General features: G+C 41.4%; 1 protein-coding gene across 18 annotated transcripts in view; it reads right to left on the bottom strand.

Moving 5' to 3' along the window:
* ARHGAP10 (Rho GTPase activating protein 10) overlaps positions 1 to 13381 on the bottom strand; it is a 301268-nt gene that overhangs the window by 63157 nt on the left and 224730 nt on the right. For all 18 annotated transcript variants that reach the window (XM_032464674.1, XM_032464692.1, XM_032464726.1 and 15 more), the window contains one exon: positions 3015 to 3165. In XM_032464674.1, coding sequence (XP_032320565.1) covers positions 3015 to 3165 — 151 coding nt within the window. The remainder of the gene's footprint in view (positions 1 to 3014; positions 3166 to 13381) is intronic.

The raw sequence follows: 13381 nt of genomic DNA, 5'->3' as shown, positions 1-13381 counted from the left end.
CTGGGGGGCGCGAGGTTGAAAAAAAAAAAAATGACAAAAACCATATCTGATTTCTCTCCTATTTCATGCCAGCTAGGATTCTCTGCTTCTAGGTCCATCCTTTTGGCTCATGCAAATGGCCTTGCAGACTTCTAATAAAGACTTTCTGATCTGCCTAGTGTTGAACCGAAACCAATTCTCAGTGTCTTCCAGAGTTAGTAAATCACAGTTTCATACTCTACTCGCAGAAGAAAGATACCACAAACTACTTCGTTCAATCAGATCCATGACTAAATCATAGAGCTGAAGAAAATCTCCAATCATCCAATCTAGTTCTTTGATCTTGGAAAATAGTCTACCTAACTTTGAAACAAAAACAATTTGTCCTGGATTTTATGAAGTCAAATTTAATTTGGACTACGGTGTAAATGGGATGGGGGGTGGGGAAACATATTTGCATTTAAATTTTTTATCAGACTCATAATAAACCAAAGAATTTGGAAAAATAATTCATACCTTAACCAAAACTAGGTAAGCATGGAAAATGACTCAACTGCCATCAATAAGAAAAAACACATAAAAAGATTTTGAAAATTTCAAAAAGAGTTGACAATTAAATGACTCAGGCTTCTGAAAAACATTTAAGTCCTGGTGACAAGAAGAGATTTTTTTTGTGGGGGGTGGGTAGAATGTTCAGTATGTTAAGAGATAATCAATAACATAGTTTTTTAGTATTCCTTCCTTGTTTGCTTCCTTTCAAAAGCATTTTCCCCTCCTTTCTTCATTTATTTCCTTTTTCAGAATATGCAAAACCCAGACCCCGCTTTGTTCTCTCCAAAATAATTCTTTTTCACACAACTTGAGTTTCACTAAAGCTTAGCTACAAATAATGGGGATGGAGAAGGGATAAATAACAGATTTTAATTGCTTTATCTTCTGACCTCTGCGATAAAATAGTTATCACTCCCTGATCAAATCATGGGCTTTTCTGATTCTGACAACTTTCAAAAAAAAAAAACAAAACAAAGGCTGCAGTCAAGAAGGATTAATGTAAAGTTATAAAATGCAAAATGTAGACTAAAACATCATATAAATAGTGAACATCCAACTAAAGGAGTTAGATATTTGACAATCTTCTTTCTCCTTTTCTAATTAAATATTTTTAAGAATTATTACATAGTGTAAAAATTAGGAAAGCTGTAACTGTATACCATTTTGAGCATTCCCACGTGACGTGGGGCCTAACATTAGTAAAGGGTGAACTGTTTCTGGAAAGAAAAAAAAAATGTGCTAAATACTTCAGCAGTTTCCTACCCATTAATAATCACTCAGCAACCCAATGATCAAAAGTTTAGTACAGTACGTACACAGGACTGGATATTACGACTTGATTCCTAAAAACACCCCCAAAGTCGGTGTGACTCTAAAATAAAAGGTCCCTCTTTGGTCATTTCCTTTATGAAATAAGAGTCAACTCAGTGTTGCTCAAGAACCGGTGGGCCCATGTAGGTATCATCTCATGTCTCCTTGATTTTTTTCCCCCTCCTACTTTCCAACATTTGCCTTATTCACTATTATTTAACACTCCCACCGGAAGACAAGTGAGATATAAGAAAAGGTGCAATTCAAACCAGTCAGTTTTACTCCTTATTAGCAACTCTGCTGAGAAAGAATGAAAGTGAGAAAAAAGAGAATAAAAAGTTAGCTGAGCTCAGAACCTGAAACTAACGTCTAAAAAGAAGCTTTAAAATTACAGGTTGACTTTAATAAATCATGCCCTGCCTCTGGAAAATAAGGACCTGACTGTAAAACTTGTGTTTGTATCATATGCATGCATGTCTTGAACAATTTAAAAGAATACCGGGCAAAGGGAACTATACTCAGTATCTTGCAGTGACTATGGTGAAAAGCAATATGAAAATGAATATATGTATGTTCATGTCTGATGAAGCATTATGCTGTACACCAAAAATTGACACAATATTGTAAACTGACTATACTTCAATAAATATATGTATGCACAAGAAAAAAAAAGAATATCAGAACATCTTAGCCCTCAGTGTCATTACCAGAGGCATTTGCACCCTCCTGCACAGACCTGAGAATTAGTTAAAGACAGCTGTCCCTTGCTTGCATGAATCTCTGGGTATTAGCTTTGTGGACCTTTGATTATATAGCTGCCTGTGATGAAGGCACTGAATTTATTTCTATCCTCATTTCCTTCCTCCTTTTGACAATCATCTCATACCTCCAAACCAATAAAACCTCGTCAGCTTAGATGGTACCCTCCACATCAATAACCACATGATTATACATCGGCAGCTGGTGGTCTCGACAAGGCACTCAGTCTTGTTTTGTAGGAATCAGAGCTTACAATTCCAATTTCTAGGCACTCTGTAAAAAACGAGGCCATTTGGCAATACTGAGAGAAGGTGGCCACATGACCATGAGTTGGAAAAGGGCAGCATGGACAGGGAGTGAGGACTTCCATTTATCAGAGTCCCACCGCAGCCCAGTTCACTCTTCCTCGCCCCCGAAGGTGGTCGACCTGCCACCCCGCCATACGGTGAGATGCCTGCCTGAAGAGCAAGTCGGAGGAACGGGGCAAGTATGGTGCAGGAGCCACAGACCTCAGTGCCACGGGGCCCTGTGCCTTTGATCCCAATGCATTTCACATCAGACTCGACCTGCTCCTCTCTCAAAGATTTGCTTTAATTTTAGTTTCTCTTCCAGTTTGTCTCAGGGTTATGTAACCTCATAGGAGGTCACACAAGTCTCCCAAAAAAGAAATTTAAGCTGTCTTTTCAAAATAAAAAAAAAAGCACCATGCATAACAAAGACAAACACAAAACTGAAACTTGCCTTCTTCCCCTGACAAGAAAGCTTTACCCTCCCTGTTAATCTCCAAAATTACAATCTTAAGGGGAAAAGAAATGAAAACACAAAGGATGGAAGACCGTGGCCTGCCCTGGGGATGCAGGCTATGCCGCACTCCCAACGCACCATCAAGAAGAAGAATGTAATTAACATCTTACCCTCTTCCAGCTCAAGACAAAGATTATACACGGCCACAGGTCGCTTAGTCCTCTGGCCCTGTCTCTTCGATTGCCTTGGTGGAGCATTTGGGGGTGACACTGACAGGGAGACTGGCTCAGGGAATGTGGCATCAGGCAAGGTCCGAAAAATCTGCCATTAAAACACAAAGGACATTAATTGTTTTCCATGAGCAGAAACCTGGGTAATTCAACAATACACCAGTATCAGACAACATTTGATTTGGAGTTCACCCAAAAGGGACTGGAGCCAAAAACCCGTTCCTTCACATTTGGGGTGTAAGTCATGAGTCTTTTTTTTTTTTTAACAGGAGATTCCAAAATAAAATTTCTCATTAAAATTAAGTAAAGGCAACATCAAATCATTATCCTTCAAAATAAACCCACACCCAAACCAAACAGGCGTCATCATCTTCACCAGATGGAGGCAATATCACGGCTCTTCATCCATAAAGGAAGTAACAAGGATAAAACGCTGAAAACAAATATCCCACTAAATGTCACACAGGGTTATATTTATGACAAAACGCTATTCTCAATTTTTTTTCAGACTACGTAAACAGAAACATACGACTGCAAACATTTTTTACACGTTTAAAAATAGCCTGTGCTTATGAAATTACCTTTCAAATTTCCACATACGTTTCTCTTAAAACACTTTGTGGATTTTATCCATTTGTTTAATGGCCGCCAACTTCTCTTGAGCATCTCCCCTTCATTTATGACACCTAGAATGTCAACACCTTGCTCATCTATAGTGTCATTCCTCTATCAGCAATGACAATGTGAATTAAAATGTGCTGCCTCCTTGCTTAGCAATTTTTTTTTTCCTTTTGAGAAAAGCCAACTGTGCCACACAGGGAAGGATGTCATACAGAGGTGACTTAGAGTTTCCATGGCTGCCAAGACCTGAGTTCAGAAACCTCCCCTCCCCAACAACACTGGAGTCCTTTCAGCCTTCAATAAAGTCGTTAACAGAAAATATATGGACAACACCGTAACAGACACTATCTCCGGAGGGCTGGCGTTCTAACAGTGGATGCAGAAAGAGCGCCAGCTAGCATTAAACAAAACTGAAATGTAAAACTCACAATAAAAGGCACCGTGTGAAAGTCCCACTGTTTCAAGGAGATTATCCTTTATGTATTTGAATAAAAACAAGCACGTGACCTGTGTATATAACTGAGGGTATTGCTTACATACATGTAGCACATTTAATAAGTAGCCAACAGGGGGGGTACAGCTCAGTGGTAGAGTGCATGCTTAGCATGCACAAGGTCCTAGGTTCAATCCCCAGCACCTCCTCTAAACATAAATAAATGAATAAACCCAATTACCTTCCCACTCAAAAAAAATTAATAACTAACCAACTGGTCAGAATTAGAATCACAGCCTAAAAGTCCTCATGTAGAAACTACCATATACCATAATAAAAATAAACAACTTCAACAGAGCATTTCCTTTATAGTACCATACTGCCCCCTCATGTGGAAACAGAATTTAAAAATGGTTTAAATTACTGCAGACAAATATTTGCTAGTGAAAATTTACTTTAGTGCTCCAGCTGGTAACCTGCTCTTCCCATATTTCCACAGACTCTGGGTTCCAAGAGGGCACTCCAGCAAACAGCAAACGACTTCTCTGCCTTAAAAAATCCTCTGCCGTCTAGACTATCATCCACAGCTGGATTTATTGCCATCTGTCATTGTTCACATTACAGAAGGTTGTGGAGCGGTGGGCACAGGAGAGTAGTCAGGCTGAGAAGAGGATGACAGTGATGAAAAAAAGAAAAGATGGGAAAATTTAATTCCATGGAAAGAAACTAGCACGTGTGTGTGACCCACACTGGGAATGGCTCGTAGACTTACTTACGTTTGATCTTTACAAATATAGTACAGGCCTCTGGAACGATACTGGAATAGGAAACCGAACAATATACAGAGTGAGGACACCCAAAGCTTAAACTAGCTGTGGAAAAATTATATCCTAAGTACCGGCCCTGGATAGCTGATACCCCTCTGAGCAAAGATCACACAAACTGGACTGATGCAAACGCTGCCAATCATTTCCCCCAACCCTCCCCCTCCACCAGCACCACCACTCGGGGTGAGGGGGACAGGAGCAGGGTGTGGCAGCAGCCCCCGGCTGCAGAGCCAGACAACCAAGCACAATGGGAGTCAGGAGTGTGGCTCCTATGTTCCTTGGGGACTGATCAGAGGCACCCCAGAGTTGGGCCTACAGGAGTCCCAGGAAGACCTAGGCCATTGTTCAGTTCACATCAGAGTGCCTAGGAGAGTACTATTCAGCCAGAAGGAAGAAGAAAGTCCTGCTGTTTGCAACAACACGGATGAACCCTGACGGCGCTGTGTTCCATGGACTAAGCCAGACAAAGACAAGACTTCATGATCCCATTTATATGTGGAATAATAATAAAAAAAAAATCATAGAAACAGAACAGACTGGTGGTTGCTAGGGGCGGCTCGGGTAATGGGGGAAGGTGGTCAAAATATACAAACTTCTTCTAGCTATAAGATAAGTAAGTTCTGGGGATGTAGTGTCCAGCATGGTGACCGTAGTTAACAGTGCTGCATTATATATTTGAAAGCTGCTAACAGAGTACATCTTAAAAATCGTCCTCATAAGAAAAATAAATTGTGACTCTGTGAGGGTGACGGATGGTAACTAAACTTATTGTGGCAATCTTTTGCAATATACACATCTAGCAAACCATTATGTTGGACATCTTAAACTAATACAATATTACGTGTCAATCACTTCTCAATAAAACTAGGGGAGGGAGGATATCTGGGCATGGGGACTGGGCTTCAGCTTGAAGTTTAAAGCTCCCCGGGTGGTTCTTTTGTGTGCTCAAGGCTGAGAAACCCCGATCTAGTCAGTCATTCCACAGCATTCTGTCTTTGTCTTGGCTGGACCAAAGTATAGATCAAAACACCAGAAAGATTATTTCAGAAAAATGGGGCACTGGACATCATGCAGTCAAGTGGAGCGTCCAAAGAGCCCTAATAAGGCATAAAATGCTTCAAAGACTCTAAAGACCAACCATCCCCTTAACACGCCCTATGCTGTATTAGCATTTCAAAGAGCTAACCTACCTTCCAGATCAGGCGGTTCCAAAGCACAGAAGCTGCTTGAGAAGACACTATCCTGGCTTTTGAGTCTTCTCGATGAGGGAGGCTTAGATACAGTAAAAATACTGTATCTCGTTTTCTCATTCAAATGAGGACGATAATACGTACATCTCAAGTTACTCCAACAAGTAAATGAGGCAGTATGTATGCAGTGTTTGGCATAATCCTTAGCACATAATAACCAGAAATAAATGGTAGCTACTGCATTTGTAGTATGATCACATCCAGTAAATAATAATAAAAATGGATGCAGACCCCTTATTACTCCACTCAACCACCATTTTGAGAGGTCACTAATTTCTTGGTGGCCTGGAACATTCCTCAGATTTAGTGTTTAGTTAATTGAAAGTGTCTGTGGAAAAGCTCACCAAACAATGGGCTACAGGGATGCAATAAATAGAGCCTCTTATCAAAACTCCCAAGTCACCTAGAATCACACAATTGTTTTGTGTGTCTACTTCTGCATTTCAGCACTGAAATTTGAGATTTAAATTACTTTCTCTCTCATTGAATACATTTAACATTTCATAAACACCTACTAGGTGGTAGGCTTTCTCTGAAGCACTTCAATATTCTCAAAAACTTTTGAGGTAAGAATTGTTCCCCACATTTTAAAACGATACAAGTGCAAAGACTGAACAATTAGCCCAAGTCGCCACCATTTGAAAATGGTACAGTTGGTACCCTAACTCTCAACTCTGATTCCAAAGCCACTTTAAAAAACAAATAAAATTTGCTTTCTATGTCTGTGGGTCCGTTTCTGTTCTGTAAATGAGTCCATTTGTGTCTTTTCTTCAGATTCCACACATAAGCGATATCATGTGGTATTTTTCTTTCTCTTATGGCTACCAGTGGGGGAAGGGATAAATTGGGAGTCTGAGATTTGCAGATATTACTATATATAAAAATAGATAAATAACAAGTTTCTACAGTATATGACAGGGAACTATATTCAATATCTTATACTAATCCATAATGAAAAAGAATACAAAAAGGAATTTACATATGTATCATATGACTGAAACATTATGCTGTACACCAGAAATTGACACAGCAGTGTAAACTGACTATACTTCAATAAAAAAAAATGTAATCCTCAAGGGAAAAAAAATCACCAACTATACTGTTCTGTATCTGTTTAGAAAAAATAAAACTGGAGAATTATCTATACAGGCTCACCATCATCGTGCTATGTTCTCCTAGATGTTTCAAGAATGCATCACTTTTTTTTAAATGTTTTTTTATTTTTTTTATTATTGCATTATTTAATTATTTTATATGTGGGGAGGTAATTAGATTTATTTATTTTTAGACGAGGTACTGGGGACTGAACCCAGGACCTCATGCATGCTAAGCATGCGCTCTACCACTTGAGCTATACCCTCCCCCCAAGAATGCATCACATTTAAAGTGCATTTTATCTCATCACTGCACTAGCCTCAGTTTTTTTTCTTTTTAAGCTACAAAGCTATGCTCTCATGGTTCCCTCTGAAACATCAGAAAGACATTCTTTTTACATTCAGAAGAGGAAGAAACAGTCAATTTTATTTACTTTAACATGTTGTCCTGCTTTTTGGCAATCTGACTTGAGAAGTTAAAATTTAGCTTCTCTTGTTTTGTGTAGCCAAGATGTGCATCCTCTTTAAATCTGACATTGATTGTCCAATTCTAGAGCCATGGCCTGGATGCAAACTCCCCTACCACCCGGGTCTCTTTCCAAAATTGTGTGACTCTCTCAACTCCCTTCCATCCTGTCACCTTTGTTCTGGGGCAGGTAAACTCATCTGAAGCAAAGCAAAAGATTAAGTTTACTCAAAACTTTTTTTTTTTTCCGGGTCAAAAATTTCTTCACTGCACCTACGGTGGAAGTGTAACAGAAGGAAAACTCAGAGCAGACGATCCACTGACAAAAAACAAAACTCCACGCGTAGGCGTGTCAGGGAAGGAAGGCTTATTCAGGTCTCTGAAGGGTGTGAGCACAAACAGAAGTCTGGCACTGCCGCTCAGAGTCGCAGACTCCTCAGACTCAGCACACTGGATGTTTATGCCCGCGGGACGCAGCCGTCCATGTGAATATCTCTCCAAGCCCGTCATGCTGCTCCCGGGGGGCCACGTGCGGAAATGACTGGGCCACCTCTGCCGGAAATACCTTGCAGAGAACAGGAAATAAGCAAGGCCTCTGCAACTTTTACTTTAATACCCACCGCAAACCGTCAGCATTTGGTTCAGCTGAGTTAATAAATACTTTGCATAAAGGAAATTAAGGGGGATGAGGTAACTTTTAAAAAGAGGTTTCTAACGCAGAGTTCGGGGGTCTTTATTGGGACAGGAAGATGACTAACAGGCCTGTGGATTCCTACCATCTCGAATACAAACAGTCTCCACTACTGGGTACTTGCAACATGCCCAACGTTACGCCAAGTGCCTGACTTAACAGAGATGTGAACCCAGACGTCCTGATTCCGGCACGCGTGTCTTGGACACAATGTCTGCCCTGTCGCCTCCAACGTAACCCGGTCATGTTAAGCCCCGTTCATACTGTGTCAGCTTGGGTGATGTCATGTCTCACATAACTATGTCCACCCCTAAACAGGGGTGTGACCGGAGACAGCGGGAAATCAATGCGTACTCTCCTCAGTAAACCTGTCACATAGAAAGGAGGCACAAAGTAAAATTTCTAAATCCCTTTCTAAAATACATAACTACAAGATGGCCAAATATTTCTTTCAGCTTCAGAGTCTACAATGTGTTTAGACAGACGTTCGTTACCTTGGGGCTGCCCGACTCCAAGAGGCAGCCCGGACCATCATCCGTCTACGACATGAATTCAGAGTTTGGCTGTGGTGTGCTCTGAAGACGTTCCAGCCACGCGTCCTTGAGCCAGCACTCAGCCCAGGACTGAGTAAGGTCCTTTTACAGGAAATTCAACTAGGACTGATAACCAGGACTGACAGAGAGATAGCAGTTGGGTCTGGGCCAGATGAGGCCGCGTGTTTGTTCTGGTTCATTCAAACTCAGAATCTCAGAGCTGAAGGGCCTCCTGGGTATCGCTGAGCCCAGCCCCTGTATCTCCCAGCTGAACAAGAGGAGGCCCTCCTTGTTCATGAGAGGAGGAAGGGAGGGGCCGGAGACATCGCCAGCCTGGTGGTCACCCAGCCCGCAGGCGCCGGCTTTGACAGCAGCCCTGACTTACCACGAGCTTTTTGAAAACAACTTCAATTTTGGTTTACAAACAAACAAAAGAAGAAAAGCCAAAAGTATGTTTTGAGGATGTTATTAAATTGGTAGAGTTTCTGTTTTTCTTTTTCTTTCTAAGGTTTCAGTTTAAATTTTTGGAGACATTTTCAGACCTCTTCCCAAGTCCTAACGGGATCTGTACCACACCGATTCCTGCAGTACTCTGTGCCCTAAACAGAGGACTATATGACTGACTTCACATTTTGACTGCAAGACTTCAGTAGATGACAACCTTTATCAACTAGAATTTACAAAATGGAACACACCCCAGAACTACCTTCCCCAATTCACAGGCATTTTCAGTGAATAAACTGTGGATGCAACACCAGTGACCTGGTCTTCATAGTGTTTAACAGAGACCAACAGAGGTATTAATAATAATAATTAAAAATAAGAATTGTGATAACTTTGATAACATATTGGAACCAAGAGGCATTAAAGAAATTTGCACATGCCCACTAAATAATGTTCCCCCGAGTCAGTTCATGAGGGGAACCTCTCCTGATCAAGCCAAAGCTGCACTGCTCTGGTAGTCATGGTGCAAACATACATTCCCAGTTATAAAATGTTGTTTTCTGGTTTACAAACCTTTAAAAACACTCCAGGTGCATTTTTATCAATTTGCACCTGCAAACATTTGGGAAACGCAAGTGCACACTCCCCAAAGTCAGAAAACACGTTCCAAACACAGCTGCAACTTGCCTTTCACAACCCAAGTGTCTACAAATATCCTTAACTGAATAGAAAGCCAACGCATACCGAGAATTTCTCTTCCAATGTGTCCTTTGTTCACGTACAAACAGAAAGTGTATAATTCTGCAATAAAAGCCCAGAATAACATTTAAGAAATATAGATACTCTGCATCAGCGACAAGGCATCCTCCTTACATGTTCCTTTGCTTTCCCCTTCCTCCTCCTTCAATTTAGGTGTACCACTTCTCCAGAGGTTCTTTTTCCTCTCTGTCAGCCTTCATCTCTCCAGGACGTAAGCCTGCCGACGGCAGCAGAGAGGATGAGAACCCAGGAAGCGCAGTGTTCGCAGCCCCCAAAGGCCTGGGCACCCGCAAGGAGAGGCCTCCCCACCCAGGGCTAGCTCCGGCCGCGACAGAGAGCAGGCCCCTCGCTCAGTGTGACCTGTGGGTCTTTAAAGTGAAGGTAAGTAAACCTGTTTAGAACTGACCCATCATCTTATGAAACTTTCAAGGTGAATGACCCTTTTCCTTTTGGAATATAAGCTATGACCCCCTAGTCATTTGGGTAGGCGGGAGTGACCATTTCCCTGGGGGGCGGGACAATAAGCCCTGGACGTGTTCATTCTACAAAAGGAAATGTGTGAATGTTAATCAGTGAAGAAAACATCTCCTGAAGACATGCATATGATATTTATCAGAAGCATCTGAAATCTTTTTCCAAGTATGAACGCCCCCAGGCATGGCCTACATATTTAAGAGATAATGCAACACATCTTTTTTTCCCCCCTATTTTAGCTCTCATAACAATAAAATGCCTTAAAGCAAAACCATGTTTTGAAGGTGGTCCATGATGATACTTTATAACAAGCTGCACGGGAGGTGTGGGGAGCGGTTTCAGCCTTCATGTTTAATCACTGCTCCTAAAATTTATGGGAATAGTTTGGTTTCCATTTTTTAATAATAACCTTTTTTTCAAATTACAATTTATTCATGCTACGAAAGTGATAAGTAATACACATTACATTCCTCGCTGAAATTCTAGTACACACACACACACAAAACCTCTTCAAAGACGATAGAAACCACCCATCATTCCACACACAGAAACATTTCTGTTAAAATGTTGATGACTATGCAATAGGGTTTTTTTTTCTTTCCATGCAACATATGTCTCACTTTAAAGAAGCCAATACATCAGGACAACTGTATGTGGACCTCAAGTTCCTAGAATTTCCCAGTATTCAGCCTCTACATACTTGAGAGGTGACCTGTGCTATATGCATCTGTTAAGAATAAGCTCTGGGCAATATTCGATTTCTAAACACATTAGGACACAGCTAGATTTTACCTCCCAGTTGAAATGTTTCTAATTAGGGGTTTAGGAAATATTCATGTACAATTTTAAGAACATTCCAAACGGCTTCCAATGTTTAGACCCTCATCTTCACCAACTCAAGGTAAATGAAGGTCACGTATACTAGAGCCCCAAAGCCCGCTACTAGCCTCTCAGCGCACACGGACAATTCGTTTTCATAAGCATTTTTTTTGCTTTGTTTTGTTTTTTAATGGTGGTACTGGGGGTTGAACCCAGGACCTCATGCAAGCTAAGCACAAACTCTACCACTGAGCTATACCCTCCCCCATATAAATCTTAAGATATGATGAAAGCATTATCTGGACCAATTTCCTGCACCTTAAGAGGAGAGTCTAGAAAGGTTAATGCTTATTAAGATGCCTGGATTCCACCTCAGCTGGGAGCTTGCTCACTCTCCGTTATTAGTGGCTGTGCTGGAAGTGCAAGAAGAAATATTTCCCTCAGCTGATCTCCCTTTTCTTGGGACCAGCTTTGACACAAACGTTTCCAGTCATGAGGGGCAGTGCAATGCAATGATACGTTAACTGGAAGGAGAGACAACAGGATAAAACAGCCGTAGAGTCACACCCCGAGGTGAGCGGAACCCCCTTCACCCGTATTGCTGTTGACATTCCAATAAGCAAGTGTTTGGCACTTACATTAGTATAAAATGTTTAGTACCCGTCAAATTGGGTCATGCATGCTTATCTTTGTCACAAATGACTTCAAGATTCCAACACTGCTTTCATGTTTATGTTACATTTATCATGTTACGTTTATTTACTGGGAGAGGAGCACACCATGTTTAAAATGTATGCGTAATTTAAATCTCAATACCTAAATGTGGAGGAGCCAGTAATGAACACTAACATTAAAGGGTAAAAGTCTGCTGAAGAACAAATTCTTCAATATTCTCAGGGTATCTCCTACTGGATCACCATCAATTACAAAGAGATAGGTACATTTGCAATTGAGAAATCTGGTAGTCACCACCCGTAGCAGTTTTAAAACATGGCTACAGATTCTTCGACATTCTTCCCAGCCAGGAGTGGTGTCTATGCCCCCTCCCCTTGAATCTGGGCAGGTCCCCGACTAAATCAATCAACAGCATATGTGTTAGTGATGCTAGATCACAAACAGCCTTCCAGTCTCTGCCAGGCTGGCTGGAGCCCTCACTCAGAGCCCTGAGGCTGCCACGTACTGTGGGGAAGCCCAAGCCAGAGGAAGGGGCCTGTGTGTGTGGCTCTGCTCGACAGCTCCGGAGGACCCCAGCCTCCCAGTCCAGGCATCAGATGTGAGTTTGGAAGCCTCCAGTGGGGTTCCAGACCCCTGCCATTCTAGACCTCCCAGCTGATGGACTTTGAAGAATCAACATCATTCACCTACCGCCCCAAAATACAACACCTAGACCTAATCATGAAAAGCCAAATTTCAGACCGTTTTGCAAAACAACTGGCCTGTATGCTTTAAAAGTACCAGTATCAGAAAAAAAAACAAAGATGGAGAAGTGAATTCCATCCAAATTAAAGGACACTTAAAGAGATGTGACAATCATTAAATACAATGCATGACCCTGGATCGGCTCCTGCACTGGGGGACATTTTTCTAGAATAGGTATCGTTTGAGGACTGGCGAAGTATGAATACGGATTACCCATTAGATTAGTGCCTCTCAAATACCGATGAGGGTACAAGTCCCTTGGAGGGCTGTGAAAACGCAGGTTCTGATTCATCAGGTCTGAGGTGGGGTCCCAAATTCTCACTTCTAGCAAATTCCCAATTTGTGTCAGCACACTGGACTATGGTCACACTTAGAAACACAATATATTAGATAACAATATAGTGTCCATGTCAAACTTTCCGAATTTGTCCTTGTTTTTTAAGACACATGTTGACGTCTTTAGAAATGAGGGGTCAT

This window comes from Camelus ferus, chromosome 2 (assembly GCF_009834535.1).
Source record: "Camelus ferus isolate YT-003-E chromosome 2, BCGSAC_Cfer_1.0, whole genome shotgun sequence".
In the NCBI taxonomy this organism is placed as follows: Eukaryota; Metazoa; Chordata; class Mammalia; order Artiodactyla; family Camelidae; genus Camelus; species Camelus ferus.
Note: the sequence above shows the minus strand (reverse complement) of the source record. Positions and strands in the feature narration are given on the sequence as shown.